Source organism: Calidris pugnax, unplaced genomic scaffold (assembly GCF_001431845.1).
Source record: "Calidris pugnax isolate Ruff unplaced genomic scaffold, ASM143184v1 scaffold7, whole genome shotgun sequence".
In the NCBI taxonomy this organism is placed as follows: Eukaryota; Metazoa; Chordata; class Aves; order Charadriiformes; family Scolopacidae; genus Calidris; species Calidris pugnax.
Genome location: NW_015090762.1, coordinates 267,953 through 286,270, shown reverse-complemented (window position 1 = coordinate 286,270; position 18,318 = coordinate 267,953). Strand labels below are relative to the sequence as shown.

At 51.6% G+C, this 18,318-nt stretch overlaps 1 protein-coding gene across 5 annotated transcripts in view; it reads right to left on the bottom strand.

Annotated features, from left to right (window-relative positions):
• The window catches only part of NF2 (neurofibromin 2 (merlin)), a 42,729-nt gene that overhangs the window by 17,815 nt on the left and 6,596 nt on the right, over positions 1-18,318 (bottom strand). For all 5 annotated transcript variants that reach the window (XM_014939671.1, XM_014939896.1, XM_014939594.1 and 2 more), the window contains 9 exons: positions 15,352-15,420; positions 14,485-14,567; positions 13,159-13,234; positions 12,738-12,872; positions 9,913-9,987; positions 7,907-8,020; positions 5,583-5,705; positions 5,022-5,239; positions 3,455-3,560 (listed from right to left, as the gene is read on the bottom strand). In XM_014939671.1, the coding sequence (XP_014795157.1) occupies positions 3,455-3,560; positions 5,022-5,239; positions 5,583-5,705; positions 7,907-8,020; positions 9,913-9,987; positions 12,738-12,872; positions 13,159-13,234; positions 14,485-14,567; positions 15,352-15,420 (999 nt within the window). The remainder of the gene's footprint in view (positions 1-3,454; positions 3,561-5,021; positions 5,240-5,582; positions 5,706-7,906; positions 8,021-9,912; positions 9,988-12,737; positions 12,873-13,158; positions 13,235-14,484; positions 14,568-15,351; positions 15,421-18,318) is intronic.

Below are 18,318 nucleotides of genomic sequence, written 5' to 3'. Positions count from 1 at the left end.
TCTTTTTTTTTTTTTTTTTTTTTTCACAACAAGCTGCTTGGGTTTTGTTTAAAAAAAAAAAAAAAAACCCCAAACAACAGCAGTAACAGTTGAGCAGGGATTTCAGTTGCTGCAATCATTAAGTCCAGATGCCAATTTGTCAGGGTTCCTACAGCCACCTCCTTGCCTTTCCCCAGCAGCGCTCGTTTGTGAAGTGATGAAAACAAACTGGTGGAGAATTCAGAGAGCAGCAGCAGCAGTGAGGAAGAGTATGGAAAGACCAAAGAGAAAAGACACAGGAGCAAAGCATTTCCCTGCCATTTGCAATAATCCTGGGTACATCTTGCACGAGGTGCAGAGATTTTTAATCCAGGGGACGTGGGGTGTCACCGGGATATGGGGATGATAAAGGGGACACAGACCTTTTCCCTTACGTGTTTCCTCACCTGGAACAAACTGCATAATCCTGTTACTGCATTAAAGCAATTTCTTGAGTTAATAGGGGCAAGGACCACGCTGAGAGCGGTCATCCCTCTGGAGGAGAGAGCGAGTGAGACAAGATGACACGGAGCAAGCACAGAGCAAGTCATGTCATGAGGCTTCCCCCGCAGGGATTGCTCCTCCTGGCCCTGCTGCTGCCTTTACTTGGCTGCTCAAGAATTTGGGCAAAGCCGAGACAGCCACTGACTGCTGCAAGAGGACCAGAGGAGACTGCCTTTAGCCTTGCCATGAGTGGTACCCGAAGGGCAATGAAGGAGGCAAGGAGCTGTCACCAAGTCAGTAAAGAACGAATTGTTCTCCCAGCCCTGACGGCCTGAGACTCAGATCCACGTCTTATTTCTCATGCATCACCTACCAGCCCCATCACAAAATCAGCCTGAGCTTCAAGGACTGAAAAGACACCAAAACAAGCTTTAAAGAATCAGGATTGGAGACTGGAAAGTTAAGAAATACATATATATTTAACTGGTTTTTGCTTTTCTGCAACAAAGTTGGGTTAATAGTTGGACTCAATGATCTTAAGGGTTTTTTTCCACCCTAAATGATTCTGTGGTTCAATATCCATCCACTCCCTGCTTCCTCTCCTGCTCTTGATCCCCAGAGAAAAGTCCTGCCTGGCTCTCAGTGCCAGGGGATGACACAGCGCAAGCCCTGGGACCGTGGAAAAGAACAACCTCAGCGTCACACCCTCATTAAGGAAGAGAGGAGCCGAGATCCTCCACCATTTGGCAGAGCTGCCATTCACCTGAGGGACACGAGCCTCCCAACAGCAGCTTCTGGAATGGCTTCATCCCTCGGGCCACTCTGGGCTCCCTCCCTGGGGCTGCACTTGTCCCCCTCTGTGTGGTGGCAGGGGACAGGGGAGGTGGACTCACCCCAGTCCAGCTCTTTGGAACGGGATCTCAGCACATCCCACCCACCTGCCCCAAACACAGAGGCAGCAGAGAGTCCACAGGGGCAGGGAGAAGTGGGACAGGCGTAAGAGGGGATGGAAGAGCCCAGCGAGGTGTTGTCACCTGGGTATGGGGACAACGGTCACACTTGCCTCCTCCTGCCCCTGGAAAATAACAGCCGTGGAGAGGCAGGAGGAGCATGAGCTGCAGAAGGAGACCCTGCAACCTAACTGGGAAGAAAAAAAGCGTGTCCCCTCCCCTCCTGGAATGGGTGGTCGTGTCAGGAAGGCCAAGGCTCTTTAGGGGAGGGAGAGGTATCTAGAGGCAGCAGTTCTGCGTGGATTGTCTCCAGGCTGATGCAGCTGGAGGGGAGGAGCTGAGCTCCAGGCAACCCTACAACATTCCCACTAATGAGGCTGTAACTCAGCGGGCAGGAACATGGCCACACAGCTGCCAACCTGCACGGGGATTCACACAGAAGGGCCTTCATTCGCTAGAAGGGTTCTGTTGGTGGGACTGGGAATGGACACAGCAGCACAAGGGAACATGGATGTGGAAGAGCTGCCCAAACATCGGCGTTGGGCTGATGCAGCCACACAGTAGAGTTTCAAAGAGGACACTCCACCCTGTGCACAAATTAAACCCAGAATTAAGGAATCCCAGAATCTGGTGGATCCCAGAATCCTAGAGACTTGTAGAATAAGGAGCACTCCAAAGCTAAGCTTCATCGAGCACCGAGGTAGCCACCGCTTGACTGAGTGTCCCATAGCTGAGAGTACCTATTTTCCATCACTGCCATTTTTAGAAGCTTCTGAACATTTTTGCAGGGAACTTCAGAGAATGGGGATGAAAAGTGACTTCATCTCAAGCCCTGCTTCAACCTGCTCCTCAACAGTTTCCACAGTAAGGGGGAAGGAGCCTGTAGGTACAAATTAAAACTTCCATACGAGGTGGGTTGATAACTCCCACGTACAGTACGTCTGTTGAGTCTGCTCCTGAAGCTGCTGACCTCTTTCCCCTTCACCCCTGAGGACAGCGAGGAGCCGAACCGGCCGCTGAGAGCTGCGGGGAGGGGACCACTTGATGGGTTTTTCAGGCCCCGCAGCACAATTTGAGAAGTGGAGGAAAGGAACTGCCAGACAGATGGGAGCGATGGTCATTTCGTCTGGCGTTTCAGTCCCCGGCAGCAACCGGGACCAGATGCTTCAGAGGAAGGTGTGAAATCCTCTTAATGGGCAATTATGGAATAATCTTCCTTCAAGGAAGCCGTTTTTTTTTTTTTTTCCAGCAGACAGAGGCACAGTGTCTGGTTTATGCCCAAAGAATGAACTGACAGGTTCTGAACAACGTTTATCCCACCTAAAAAGAATAAGGCTGAGGGGAGACCTTATCAATGCCTACAAGTATCTCAAGGGAGGGTTGAAGGAGGAGGGAGCCAGACTCTTTTCAGTGGTTCCCAGTGAGAGGACGAGGGGCAACGGGCACAAGTTGGAACATAAGAGGTTCCACTCAAATATGAGGAGAAACTTCTTCACGGTGAGGGTGACAGAGCCCTGGAACAGGCTGCCCAGGGAGGGGGTGGAGTCCCCTTCCTTGGAGATTTTCAAGCCCCGCCTGGATGCTCCTGAGTAACATGCTCTAGCTCTAGGCAATCCTGCTTCAGCAGGAGTTGGACTAGATGATCTCTATGGTCCCTTCCAAATCTAAAATTCAGTGAAAAGGACATCCTCCATTTCGGAAGTACCGAACTCTATTTTAAAGGCTGTGCCTGAGCTGGCACACTCTACAGGTGCCAGCAAAGCAAAAAATTTGGACATGGTTGCTAAATTGGTTTAAAATTTGCTGCCTTTAATTTCACCAAAGGCTGCCTTGCCCTTGTAGCTTGAGGCAGGGTAAGTTGGGTGAAAAAAAACAAGAGCAAAGTGATGGTCTGCTGGATGGGGTGACTGGATGAAAAGGTCACTGCTACGGGTTTCTGAACAGCTCATACCCCTCCACGGATGGGATGGAGACATGAGACTCCTCCGGGCTAGAGAGGGGCACGTTTATGGGCTGGGAACTACCATACAGATCACTCTTACTGTGTAGGACGACTTGCTGGTGATCTCCAAAAGCTTCTGCTTCGCCCTCCGCTCAGACTCGCGAGCCTCCTGAAGGTCTTGCTTGAGCTGATCAGCCTCCTTCGCCCTGCAAGGAAAAACAGCAAATGGCAAATATCAGATTGATGTTGAGAAAGGAACGAGAAGGTGGAGAAATAGAATTACAGTGTAGGTGTGGAATAGACTGAGATTTGTCCCGCAACACCTAAACAAAGAAATCATTTGAGAAAGGGAAATGCCAGAACCTCTGACATGTGGGACGATTTAATTAGCACAAAAATCCAAGCCGTGGAAGGGCAGCTCTGCCATGGGCTCTGTGTGAGCATCAGTGAGCAAAGCTAAGGGCTGGAGAAGCGTGCTAAGATGCCAGAACAGGGAGAACTTCAAAAGTTAAGCTCAGACTTACAGCAGGAGAGGCAATTTTCTGACAAGTCGGCCTCTACTAACAATTATTTATTGCCTTCAAAAAGGAAAAAGCACCCAAGACTGCACAGCTTTGCCTGCTCGCAGGGCCCAACAATCCCAGAACTAGTATTTACCCTTGAGGCTCAAGGAATCCCCACAAAGAGAAAGCCAAAGGAGGGAATACTTTCTCTGCTGCATTGAATTTGAGTGGAGGCTCCAAAAGGCAAGAAGAGATGGACAAGGGCAGCTTTCATCCAAGCAGAAGGGCTGACACCAAGCAAGCTCTGTCATGGAAAGGAGTAGTCAACCGGAAGGAAACAAGGATGATCTTTTACTTGCTCACTACCAAACGCACCACGGGACCTGGGCTCTGGTATCAAAGGATGGAAACACGAGTTTTAACAAGAAGCAAGGACTCCAGGAGGTAGAGAGACCTCACAGCTAACCTGAAACAGAGACCTCTCAACTGATAAGGAGAACTCAACAACGGAGAGGTAAATAGAGGAATAAAGAGAGAACGGGGAATGGAGATCTACCTTCTGGAAGGAAAAGTGTTATTCATGCTGTCAAATACTTTGGGGAATGCAGAGGGTGTTTGCAGGAATCACCCTGAAGTAGAGCTGGCTTCTGCTGCTGCCATCAATGTGAGAGTGCCAAGGACCACAGTGCTTTCTGCCCTGGTAGCCAACAGCCCCTTGCCCTGCTGCTCCCACCACAGTGTCTCTCCCAAAGAAGACTTCAGAGAAGGGTCTCCAGCTCCAAGCCAGGGAAAGATCAGGGCTACCACTGCTCTTCCAGCACTGTTTCCTACGTGGGGACAACCTGGCTGTGGCAAACAGCGAGATGGAGAGAGAAACCAGCTGAGCCTTGGGGCCCTTTGCTATTTTCACTGAATTTCACTGAATTTTTTAGAGTTGGAAGGGACCATAGAGATCATCTAGCCCAACTCCCCTGCTGAAGCAGGATTGCCTAGAGCATGTTAGAGCATGTTACTGCACCCAGGCAGGTCTATTTGATGCGCATGGGAGGCCGAGGGCTCACTGCAAACCCTTGGAAGGACTAACTCGAGGCACAAACCACTCTCAGCTGTCAGAAGGGGGCTGGAAAGCAAAGCAGAGGCAGCTGCAAGGTTGTACCCTCTGACCTCCTCTCCGACTCCTCCGCCATTTTCAGTGCCAACATCTCTGCCTCTAGCACCTTCTGTTCCATCAGCCGCTTCTCCTCCTCCGTCCGGATGGCCGTGGCTTTGATGCGCTGCATCTCCTGTTCAGCCTCAGCTGCTTTCTGAGCCAGGAGCTTGGCCTCCTCCTCTGTGATCTGAGCCTTCTCAGCCAGCAGGTCTGCTGTCTCTTCAGACCTCATCTGAGAATTAAGGCACATTCAGCCATTAAGCGCACTGAATGTCTCCCCAAATGTGCTTACAACCCCCGGAGCAGGATCCCGAGCTGCTCACAGCCGCTGTGGCCCACAGAGTCCCTCCCTTCCATGAAAGCCTTCTGTGGCTAAGCCCTGGCTGTACCCAGGCTCCATCCCAAATCCTCCTCCTTTGTGCTCCTCCCACAGCAGGATGAAATCAACCCCATCCAGCCTCCTGATCACCATCCACCAGCAGCAGTTTGCAAATAGCCATAGGACAGTCACCGTGTGCCTCCTAAAACCCTTCAGCAGTAGAAAGAATAAGGAACACAACCTCCCAGAGACTTACCAGAGCCTCGTTGGCCATCGTTGCCTCCTCCTTTAACTGCATCAACCTTCTCTCCAGCTCGTCCCTTGTCCTCTCAGCCTCTTCTCTCATCTGCTTCTCTCGGGCCAAGCGCTGCCGTTCCATCTGGGAAAAAGGTGTTGGGGAAAGCAAGGAGAAATAACACACATTAGAATGGCTTTCCATAGGATGGATGCTGCCCACAGGTGACTATGTCCCCAGACAGCACCCTCCTACACCAACTCACAGGGTGGACTCAGACAAGGAGGCTCCCGAAAGTTTAAGGGCTCCCAAAAGTTTCTTATGGCAAGACTGGGCTTAAGAGCAGCCCAAGGGCACCTTCAAAATACCAAATATTGACCCACTGCAAGGCTGGAGTTTGAAGGATGTCGATAGCAGCTACTTTTGATCAGCCATCTAACCCAGCTCCGCTGGAAACCGCACTTCCACTCATTTATAGGGGAGGTCACAAAGAGTTCGACCACCTCTATCAATTCTTAGAAACAATAAACTCTCTCCCTCCGGCTCGGGCTGCAGGAAATAGGGATGTTTCTCCAGGAGGGGAAGATCCAAGCTGCGCTGAGACAACCCACCACAATCTGCCACCTCTTCCCAGAAGATGCTGAGAGCGTGGTGCAGCTGGAGCGTACCCAACAACTGCCTCTCCGCCAGCCAAGCGCCCAAAGGGAGCCATCAGGCTAATTAACACACCTAGTTTAAGCACTCCAGTATGACAGAGATGGGTGCATTATAAACATCCACGCTGCAGCAAGGACTCACAGCACCGCACGGGCCACCTGCTGGGTTTAATAAGGGAAATAAGTGTGACAAGACACATTTCCCTGCTCCTTGGACACCAACTGCGTTCTGAAAGCGGGACGCCCACTGCTCTAACGGCTCTGCTTCCTTCTATTAAAGGTTCCCCTCATTAATTATCATTACAATCTGCATCCCTCTCAGGACTTCCATTAAGAAGAATTCCCACTATAAAAGGACTATGTGGAACCAAGTTAACAACTGTGGATGCTGGGGAGGGAGGGGAGAGCAGGAGAGACAGCACGGTGGCAGCTTGGGAGAGGGCAACCAACCCCAGGAGAAGCCTGAGCTTTCCTGTAGAGCATAAGAGCTCTGGATTTGAGAGCTCCTGGAGACAACAAGCTCCTGCTCACTCTGTGCAGCCTCTCCCCGCAGCCTAACTCAGCACAGGATCTCGGGTCTTGCCGGCGTTATTCAAATGCCTCAAGAACTCACAAGACACTAAAACCTGTCCCTGGAGCCACCACCGGTTGGACACCACACTGCAAGGAGGACCTTTTGCTCCACTAATGCCAAGTCCTTACTGACCAGAGGAGAGGAATCCCTGTGGGAAGCAAGAACCTCCCCCTCCCCAGAGGAGCCGGCCTGGTGACACACGTAGTGTCTCATGTCCTGTCTTCTCCTGCCACCCCACAAGCCCCAGGAAGGAGAACTGCTCCAGGAGGTGCCTACAAAACAAGCCACGCCACACCTCCAGGTCAGCAGAGCACCTCACCGCCAAGCCCAGCACCACATAGGCACCTCTGTGACCATGCTCAAACTCATCCCCTTAGCAATCCCTTGAGCATAAGGCCCTCCTGGGTGCAAGCGGCTGCTTTGGGTTCTTCTGCTGCTATCTAGCGGCTTTACTGCAAAAAAGGGACATTTATATTCTAAGCACCAGCACCCAGATTAGCTGTGCGGGTTTCAGTGAGTAGAAAAGGTCTACGAGCAGAAAACAATGATTCATACAATCCAATTTGCTGATATATGCTCATCGGCTCCACGCCGCTGCCTCCAAAGAGGCGTTTTGGCTGCCTGGGCTGACCTGCGGCAGATAAAGGAGGCCAGTGCCCAATTAGCATGCAGGCTGCACCCCCCGAAACGCCGGCACGCATTCCATCACCCTGCAATTAGAAAACGAGGAGACGAACTACGGCAAAGCACGGCTCCCCCTTCACAGCCCCTGCTTTAATTTCAAGCAACTGCCCCACCAGGCTACATCTCTCCACCTACGGAGCCCAGGCATAAAGCGAGGCAGATTGCACGCACGCTTGTAGGACTCTCAGATCAGCTCTTCCCTCCTCTCCTCCCAGTTTTGTTCCCAAATTTAGGGGCTGGACACGGGCTGCCATCAACCTGCAGAGCCAAGTTGAGAGCAACTGGCAAGGTGAATCAGGCTACTAAAAAGAAATGTTGGGCTGGACCTTCCCTCAAAGCTGCTCCGTGTCATTCTGGAGACCGTTCCTCCCCAAGTTCATTTGCATTTCTGATTTTGGCTGGTGGTTCTAATTACATGAGATGTCTCTCACCTGCTTCCTGGCTTTCTCCTCCCTGGCCTGCGCTTTCATCTGCTGGACCTCCAAGGAGTCTGCCTTCCTCCTCCTCATGAAGAGGTCGTGGTTTCCAATACACAGCTGGAGAATCTATCCCAGTCAAGGGTGAAGAGCGGAGAGAAACAGCTGTACACATGATGACGATGAGGTAGTTTGTATTCTCGACACACAAAACCACTAGAACAGCTTTGGTTTGGTGCTTCTAAGCACTTCCACCCACAGATCTCAAACCCTCTGAGCTCTCGTACCCATCTGAGGGGCAGGGAGCCAAGGCACAGCCAAGCCCCGTTCCAAACGCCAGCTCCTGGGCCGGAGCGGCTCTTTCCAGAAACCAATTTTCTGTTTTCTGTGCAGCCAGCACAGCACGGGTCTGGCAAGTTTTATACCAGCCCCAGAAAAGGCATTAGGCCAAATAACAAAACAAAGACTGTTACAGCTCCAGCTGGTTCCCTGGTTCTCACTGGCCCCTTTCTTTAGGTTCAAGATGAACTTGCACCTCCTTCCAACTGCATGTTTAAAGCATTGAGATTAAAAGGAAAAAAAAAAAGAAAGGAAGGAAAAGCACTTTCTGTCTTGGACAAGACTACACGCAATCAGGAGCCTTATCAAAAGCTTCCTTGGACACCTTCAGATACCTTTGCCTGAAGGGTTTCCTCTGGTGCTTGAGAAGGAAGACAAGGAAGGTGGCAATTTTAGAGAAGGGTTAGCAAAGGGGTGGGTACAAGGAGTAAAAGCTCTTTTCAGCAATAAAAGCAGGTTTCTAAACCCAGATTCTTTTCTAAAGGACTGATTCACATGCCTGTCTTCTATTTCACAAGTCATGAATGACTTCTCTGGAGTCAGAGGAGCTACAGCACTCAGAACCTGATGAGTGCCATGAGGCCTTCGTTAGGAAGCCCCACTTCTCTACGGCACATGAAGTACAGGACAGGCTATGACCAGGACAGCAAAGTTCCCCTCCCTCTCTTATAAGAATGGAAAAAATATCCTCCTCTGCCTTCTGCAGGTCCCTTGTGCGACTTAACATGGTGCACAGCTACTACAGACTCTGGATCAAAGCTCCTCCAGATACCAACTCCACAACACTGGGTAAAGCTGGTCTCTAATACGGATGCTGAACAGAACATCTCAACGTAGCCCCTTTCATAGAACCATAAGATGGTTTGGGTTGGAAGGGACCTGAAAGAATCACCCAGTGCCACCCCCTGCCCTGGGCAGGGACACCTCCCACCACACCAGCTTGCTCCAAGCCACCTCCAACCTGCCCTTCAACCCCTCCAGGGATGGGGCAGCCACAGCTTCTCCAGGCAACCTGGGCCAGGCTCTCACCACCCTCACACCAAACAAGTTCTTCCCCACAGCTCAGCTCCATCTCCCCTCTTTTGGTGTCAAACCCTTCCCCCTCCTCCTGTGGCTCCCCTCCCTCATCCAGAGTCCCTCCCCAGCTTTCCTGGAGCCCCTTGAGGGACTGGAAGGGGCTCCAAGGTCTCCTCGGAGCCTTCTCTTCTCCAGGCTGAACTCCCCCAACTCTCTCAGCCTTGTACAAGGAGAGTGTCCTCAGAGAGGATCAGCCCAGGAAAAAGCCAGGACTGTGACTGATAACGGTGCATCCCAAAACAGAGAGCCCTACGTCAGAGAGGAGAATGGATCTGCAGAAGAAAGGGGATCTGGAGCAAGGATGAAGGTGACGAGAAAGTTTTACTTACTAAAGCGCTTCCACCACGCAGGTCAGGTGTAACCCCAGAGCTCAGAAAGGGAGCACAAAACAGGAGAGGGGGAAGAGGTTCTGTGAAGGAGCTTGACTTGGTCACCCCCCTTCTCTTCACGAGGCTATGACCGTGTAGCAACTGCTGAACCAAAGCACATCTACAGCCCAGCTCCCTCCCACCGCTCACAGGAAAAGCCCCAAAAGAACATTGCCTCGTACCACCGGCAGAAACTACTGCTGCAGGCAATAAAAATTACTCTGTCTGTAGACTTACCAGCTTATTCACACGCAGCTTTGACGAATTGAATTTAAAAACATCAATCTTTTTGTCCAACGGCTTAATCGTGAACTGAAAAGGAAAAAAATAAAATAAAATAAAGAGGGAGAGAGTTATCAGAGAGCGGCACATTTAACAAAAACGCCACTATAAAAGTCCTACTGAAAGCTTGGGCTCGGGGGCGGTCAGCGGTGTCAGACAAACCGGGCTGAGAGCCCTCCCCATGGCTTTTAGCCAAGGGAGAGAACTAGTAGGAAAAGCAACCAAGGAGACAACTGTTCCTCCCGTGGGGAGAAAGGCGAGTGCCAGGCAGGAGAGTGCTGTCCACCCACCAGCTGTCCTGCCCCACAGCCAGCATCCCCTGCAGAGCACCTTGCCCAGGGCAGAGACAGCTCAGCACCCCCCAAGGAAAAAGGGAGAAGGTATGGCAGAAACTCCTGACACTTCTGAAGGGAGGAAGAAGCAGCTCAGCTGCCCCATGGATGGGCTGGAGGGTTGCATTTGGAGCACCGAAGAGGAGCTGTTGACACCTCCACTCGCACGGCTCCCCGAAGGGATTTTCCAGGCATTTTGCTCTCCAGAAGTCAGGCATGTCACAAGACTGCTCTGAAATTCAATGTATTACAGAATCAGAGGATTACAGAGGAAGGGACCTCTGGAGATCATCTAGTCCGACCCCCTGCCAGAGCAGGTCCAGCCAGAGCAGGTTGCACAAGGAACGTGGCCAGGCAGGGTTTGAATATTGAATGTCTCCAGAGAAGGAGACTCCACCACCTCTCTGGGCAGCCTCTTCCAGGGCTCTGCCACCCTCACAGGAAAGAAGTTCCTCCTCATGTTTAGGTGGAACTTCTGGTATTCATATTTGTGCCCATTTCCTCTTATCCTGTCCCTGGGCACCACTGAAAAAAGACTGGCCCCATCCTCCTGACACCCACCCTTTAAGTATTTATAAGCATTGATCAGCTCCCCCCTCAGCCTTCTCTTCTCCAGACTAAACAGACCCAAGTGCCTCAACCTCTCCTCATAAGTGAGATGCTCCAGGCCCCTCATCATCTTCATAGCCCTCTGCTGTCCCCTCTCCAGCAGTTCCCTGTCCTTCTTGACCTGGGGAGCCCAGAACTGGACCCAGTGCTCCAGATGGGGCAGAGCAGAGGGGGAGGATAACGCCTCTCGACCTGCTGTTATTCCCTCTGTGCCAACTGAACGGCTCCAACCCCAGCCTGGCTTCACCCTCCTCAAAGAGCTTTCCCACAGAGGGTCTCCTCGAGAGGACATCAGTGGCATGGCCAGACGCGAGGGTTTGGATACTGCAGAAGACTCTGAGCAAACCAAAGGGCACTTGAAGAGACGGAGCGCTCCACAACACCGCGTTGTCTCCCAGGCGTGCGTATCTTCCATCCCTCCCCCAGGCGTGACAGAAATAACCCGCTGGAGAGGCAGCTCCATTAAGGGAGCTCTATTTGTCAATACGAGAAGGGCTCAGCCCGAGCGGCCCCGGCAGGGCTGCCTTTTGTCAGTTTAAGAGCCAATCTTTCCAGCCTTTCACCCAAGCAGACGTGCGTGAATCCCCCCAGACTCGGGCTGCAGCAGAACCTCCCTCCCCCCTCCCAATTCACTGAAAGCAACACCAGAAATACCACCAGGAGAGGAATTTCAGTGCCATGTCAACAGTCAATCTTCGTTAGGAGGGGTTAAACCCCCTCTGTGGTGTCGACGTCGCTGTCATACCCCACTATTAAGCCTGTTTACTATCCCGTCAGGTCTGCTCGTGGTCATCTGGTTACCCGGGTGATTGACCTGATGGGAAGCGGCAGTCCTGTCTCCCTGGAGAAAGCTCCATTACAGTCTCCTGTCAAGGCCTGCTTGCCGAGGCTTCAATCCCAGATTTCTGAGGCAGTGCTGGAGCAGAGACAGCTTCCACCACACTCATCCCTCACGGCAGGAACGCCGCCGAGAGGCACCAAGGGCCGGGGTCTTCGGCAGAGCTGTGAAGCTCCTTATTGTTTTTTTTTTTTTAAGGAGTAAAACAAGCGGAGCAAATTCCAGCACGCCTTTACTCCTTATAAAACTTCATGACATTCGATAAATGCAGCTGATGAGAAACCTTTAGCTTCTACCCTGATCAATACCATGTTTAGATTAGAAAACCATTTTTAATTAAGAAGTTCATTTTCCTCCTTACCATGAAGGCAGCTGGTTTTCTTCGAGCAGCTCTCACAAACTGAAAATCGAGCAGCTCAGTTTCCCCTCCACAGCCCATTGCACTGCTCTTCTCAACTAGGTTCGGCGGCCAATGATTCAGAACATTCATATTTATGCTCTGGATTTAATAAATATCTATCCAATAGCGGTCTTAAATTACTTAACTTCCTAAAGCTGTTACGCCAAGCCCAGCAGCCTGAAAACTCGAGGTGATGTAACGATACGGCAAGAGCTCTCTTCTCACCAGGAACACATCTCACCAGCCTTCATAATACGCTGTATATACAGGGTAATACATACTGCAATATATACAATAGAGATGACATTTCTAAACTTTGATATTTGGGCTAAGCACATCAACAGCAATTTTGGGGTTTTTTTTGAAAAAAATTATGTAGAGGCTTTGAATGTACTCTAAAACCAAATGGGAGAATAGCTCCCAGTTGACCTCCTGGACTCTCACTCCTGGAAGGTTTCAGGAAGGCTTGGCATTAAGGTTTCAGTTGGGGAAGCTGAGCTGCCCTTAGCTAAGCACAGCAGACAGAGAAACTGAGAGAAATAATTTTAAATCCCAACCGTGTTCGTACTGCTCTCAGGGAGGAGGGGAGATGTATCCATACCTCTTTATCGCTGTATGAGATATTCCGGATCTCGTTCCACGGGAAAGAGATTTTAGGGGTCAACCTGTTGTCTGGGTCATAAATGTGAAGACCCAAGGCATCAACTCCAAGGAGCAGTTCGGTGCCCTTTTTATTCTATGGGTAGAAAGAAAAGAAGCAGAAAACCCTTTTATTCCACTCGGAGGGTGTGAGATGAACCGCTGTGAGCTTCACCAACCAGCCCCGAGCAGTGACCCACCAGCACAGTCTGTTAAAAGAGCTTCTGCCTCCCAGGGACTCCCACCACCACAGCCCAAGCCCTCTCTCGGGGCTGCTGGCTCTCCCAGGCTCCGCTCATCCCATCTCACACCCACACAGAAGATGAAGACTAACACGAGAGCTACGCTGGCAAGAAAAACCTGACCCACAACCTACCACTCACCCTAATCGCAAAATAGTTCACTCCGTACATCTCCAAGTCCTGAGCTATCTTCAAATACTCCATTTCAGCTTCATCTCTGTCAGAGAATAAAAAAAAAAAAAAAAAAAAGGCCAGTGTTACGATGTTTGGTAGGATCAGAGAGAGGGCGATGGCTGCTTGTTCCAATCCTAAGCACACACAAGGCTTTAAAGCCCAGACTGTCTCTATCGCACAGGTCAAGCCGCTCTTTGCCGGCAGGATCAATAAAGTCCAACAGCAAATCCCCCTCTGCAGCTTTGCTGGCATCTGAACAGCCAGCCCAGCGAGACACAGTGCTGCAAGCCTTGCTTTGTGCCTCTCCCAATCCCTTAAGCATGTGTAAGAAATCCCTGGCTGGGAGGTCCCCGTTTCAGATCCATCTGACTTTGGGCTTATCCCCCAAAAGGAGCATTTTACCACCCAGGGCAGCAATACACAGAATCATCAGATGGTCTGGGTTGGAAGGGACATTGAAGACCACCCAGTGCCACCCCCTGCCCTGGGCAGGGACACCTCCCACCACACCAGGGTGCTCCAAGCCCCCTCCAACCTGCCCTTGAACCCCTCCAGGGATGGGGCAGCCACAGCTTCTCGGGGCAACCTGGGCCAGGCTCTCACCACCCTCACCCCAAACAAGTTCTTCCCCACAGCTCAGCTCCATCTCCCCTCTTGCAGGGTCAAACCCTTCCCCCTCCTCCTAGGGCTCCCCTCCCTCATCCAGAGTCCCTCCCCATCTCTCCTGGAGCCCCTTGAGGGACTGGAAGGGGCTCCAAGGTCTCCCCGGAGCCTTCTCTTCTCCAGGCTGAACCCCCCAACTCTCTCAGCCCCCCCTCCCAGCAGAGGGGCTCCAGCCCTCCCAGCATCTCCGGGGCCTCCTCTGGCCCCACTCCAACAGCTCCATGTCCCAGTGCTGGGGACTCCAAACTGCACACAGTAACCCAGGTGGGGTCTCACAGAAGTGGAACAGAGGGGTAGAATCACCTCCCTCACCCTGCTGGCCTCATCCCATCAGTCTGAAGCCCTAGTTCTTTTCCTGGCCCCAAAGGCACCCTGACCCCCCAAGGCAGGCAAGGGCTGCCCATCTCCCTGCCCCTTTGCAGGTTACTGAGCTTCAGTCCTAAATTTTCTAGTGACCAGGGGACAGCAGGGCATACTTAGAGCAAAGAAAGCCCTCTGCCCGTTTTGACTCTGCTCCAGAGGTGTGATGGATTAACCCTGCTGTCACCAGGGCTCATCTGCCACCTGCCCGAGCTCCCCAAACCCCCAAAAAGGGACCGACCCTGACCCAGTGCTCTGGCACACACTCACCTCGCTCTGCCTCGGTGCTCTGCGTACCAGGCTGTTATCCTTTCCTCCCACATCTCTGGAGTCATCTGGTACAGGTTTATTACCTGTGATACGTGGGGAGACAGAGACCAGGTCACACCACCGTTCTTGTCACAGTCCCCTTAGCCAGCCAGCAAGCCAGAGACACCCCAGCCCCAAGCCACCCCTCCCCAGCCCCACATCCCACCCCAAGGCAGGCGACCCTCAGCCCCATGCCCTGCCATCACCCAGTGCCCCCCTCAACCCTCCCAAGCACGGGCAAGCTGTCCCCAGGCCACCCCCATGCAGCTGGGGCTCAGTCTCTTCTCCCAAGGGATAGGGGACAGGACAAGAGGAAACAGCCTCAAGTTGCGCCAGGGGAGGTTTAGGATGGATATTAGGAAAGTTTTTTGTACTGGAAGGATTATTAAGCACTGCAACAGGCTGCCCAGGGAAACTGGTGGAATCCCCATCCCAGGGGGTATTTAAAAGCCAGGTGGATGTGGGGCTGAGGGACATGGGTTAGTGGTGGTTTGGGCAGTGTTGGGTTGTTGGTTGGACTCTATGATCTGAAAGGTCCCTTCCAACCTCGACAATTCTATGACTCCACAATTCTATGCAGGCAGTGTGAAACCGTGAAAATTTGCTTGTTTGCTCCTGTTTTTATTAAAATATGTCAGACAGAGACTGAATTCTCCTCCCTCAATACATTTTTTGGTTGGTTTGCCTTGGTAAGGATGCCCAAGGAAAGCCAGGTGGGGTGCACCCTGCAGGCAGCCTCACACAGACCCCCTCTGCAAAGGTCTCTGTCACACAAACCACCACCAGGCTTGGAGGAAACCTCCTCCTCTGCCCGGCTGAGCTCCTTACCCGCTTTGGAAGCAGCTCTTCTTGAGCCAAGAAGCCTCGCTTGTGGACGTTGGGGTCGTAATCGCCGTACTGCAAAGAAGCACAAACACGGTGCCCACCCCACGTTAACACCACCAGCAAGGGAAACTCTTCAGCCCTACACATCCACCCCCTGGGGAGACAGCACACACAGACTGCTTACCCCCCTCCCAACGTGTTAGAGCAGGGAACATACGCTGCTCAGCAAATTTAATAATCATATTATCTCTACCATTTGATCGCTAACAGAAACTAACATCCTCCTCCTACTCATGCAGCAGAGGGGGAAGCAAAACAAAACTTCCCACCATCAGTTGACGTTCACCATCGGTTGACATCCACCATCTGTCCACCAGCTGGACTAGATGATCGTTGTAAGTCCCATCCAACTGAACTGTTCTATTCTACTCTAATTACCATGGCCAGAAAACACTTCCTCCGATGCGAGGAAAGACTCACTCTACAGCAAAGAGGTCCTTGCCCTCCCACCGGTGGTGAGACAAGGAGTCAAGATACGGACAAAGACCTGTCACCCCAAAGACTGATGGATTCCAGTAACTCGGGGGAGGCAGATGGCAATTTCTCTGTTGCTGCTCGCCACCTTAACGAATAAATATCAAAAACATATTGCAGGAGTTGATAGAGTGTATCCTCAGCAAGTTTGCTGATGATACCAAACTGGGAGGGGTGGCTGACACCCCAGAGGGCTGTGCTGCCATCCAGAGAGACCTGGACAGGCTGGAGACCTGGGCAAGGAAGAACCTCATGAGGCTCAACAAGGAAAAGTGTAGGATCCTGCACCTGGGGAAGAAGAACGTTAGGCATCAATACAGGTTAGGCATGGACCTGCTGGAGACAAGCTCTGAGGAAAAGGATCTGGGGGTCCTGGTGGACAACAAAATGACAATGAGCCAGCAATGTGCTCTTGTAGCCAGGAGGGCCAACGGAATCCTGGGCTGTGTAGGGAAGAGTGTGGCCAGCAGGTCAAGGGAGGTCATTCTCCCCCTCTACTCTGCACTGGGGAGGCCACAACTGGAGTACTGTGTCCAGTTCTGGGCTCCCCAGTTCAAGAGGGATGGGGAACTACTGGAGAGAGTCCAGCGAAGGGCAACAAAGATGATTCAAGGATTGGAGCATCTCCCTTATGAGGAGAGACTGAGAGAGCTGGGACTCTTTAGTCTGGAGAAGAGAAGGCTGAGGGGAGACCTTATCAATGCCTACAAGTATCTCAAGGGAGGGTTGAAGGAGGAGGGAACCAGACTCTTTTCAGTAGTTGCCAGTGAGAGGACAAGGGGCAATGGGCACAAGTTGGAACATAAGAGGTTCCACTTGAATATGAGGAGAAACTTCTTCACGGTGAGGGTGACGGAGCCCTGGAACAGGCTGCCCAGGGAGGGTGTGGAGTCCCCTTCTTTGGAGATTTTCAAGACCCACCTGGATGCTCCTGAGTAACATGCTCTGACAAGCTCTGGGTGGTCCTGCTTTAGCAGGGGAGTTGGACTAGATGATCTCTATGGTCCCTTCCAACTCTAAAAATTCAATGAAATTCAGTGAAATTCAGAGTTTGACAGACTCCTCTCGGGTAGGGGTTGGCTCCTCTGCCGCAGGGTCTGCTGCTCAACTGGGTTGTGGAATCCAATTCCGAGATTTGTTAAGTGCATCCAGTAATTACTAGTATTTGTTTAGATTTACATCATTTTGAGCAGCGTATAAAGCGACTGAGAACAAAAACTGCTTATTAGCAGATTGAACAGCCAAGTGTCCCTGCAGTGCCTGTGAAAATGAATTTACCTCCCATCCAGCTTCAGAGAGCAGGAAGCCACCAGAAAACGGCACCTCAAATAACCCAGCAAGTTCAAGGGAAGAGGACGACGGCTGTGAGGCACGTACACGAAATGCAGCGATTTTCATTCACCTGGCAAACAGGGCTCTGCGGTGACATTGCCCCATCACACCAGACACCGCCACGTGTGCTCCAGTCGCTCCCTTTGCGAGGGAGACGGCCCTTCCCTCCCTGGGTTTTGAAGGACCTCAGCTCAGAAAGTACAAAACGGGGACGGTTTTTAAAAGCCAGACCGAGACACGCTCACGGTGGCCACGTAATAATTGGGGAAGCTTTCCATCTCAGCCGCCTTTTACAGAGAGAACCATCACGTCGGGTGCTAAAACCAGCATCAAAAGGCTGCACACCCCCCCTCTCGGCAGCCCGGCGAGCACCGACTCACGGAGATGACGAGCGGGGATTAAAGACGCAAATATTGATCCGGAGCCAATGCAGATGGGAAGGAAGCGTGCGACCATCAACACTGACTCAGACTTCAATTAACACAAACAAAACCCCCACGGGTTTCGTTCAGGAGGGTGCTGAGCAGCAGACACCGTCTGTCTTCCAAGGTCTGGAGATGCTGGGGGCTCCTCAGACCCACGCGGCCCTTGAACCCACAGCAAAAGGGAACGGCAATAAAACCGCAGCCCCGGCAAAGGAAACAACTCCAATAACCTTGGAGAGGCAGAGAATAAATCACTTTTAGGTGATGAAAATAATAGCAAATAGGATTAAGGCGATTATTTTTTTTTGCTGGGATCTACCGTGGGGATCCAAGACTAAGCAGGGATTAGGTGATTTTCCTGTGGTGAAAAATATTGCCACGTCCCAAGGGAATATTTGTACTGAGAGGGAGCCTGGATGAGAACATTAATTATTCACAAGTCAAAAATCAACAAATGGCTTAAGTATTGCGGTATAAGTTGGCTCAAATGATTCGGCAAACATACTTCTACAGGCCTTTCCAATTAAATCATTACTTCAAAACTGTCATGGAATTTCAGCTCCTGCTAATGGAACTCTATGATTAATATTCACGGCGACAGGTGGAAGTTGCCTTTACCTCATTCCTACACCTGGCTTACCTCGTCCTGGGTAAACAGGGGCATGTTCAGCTTCAAACC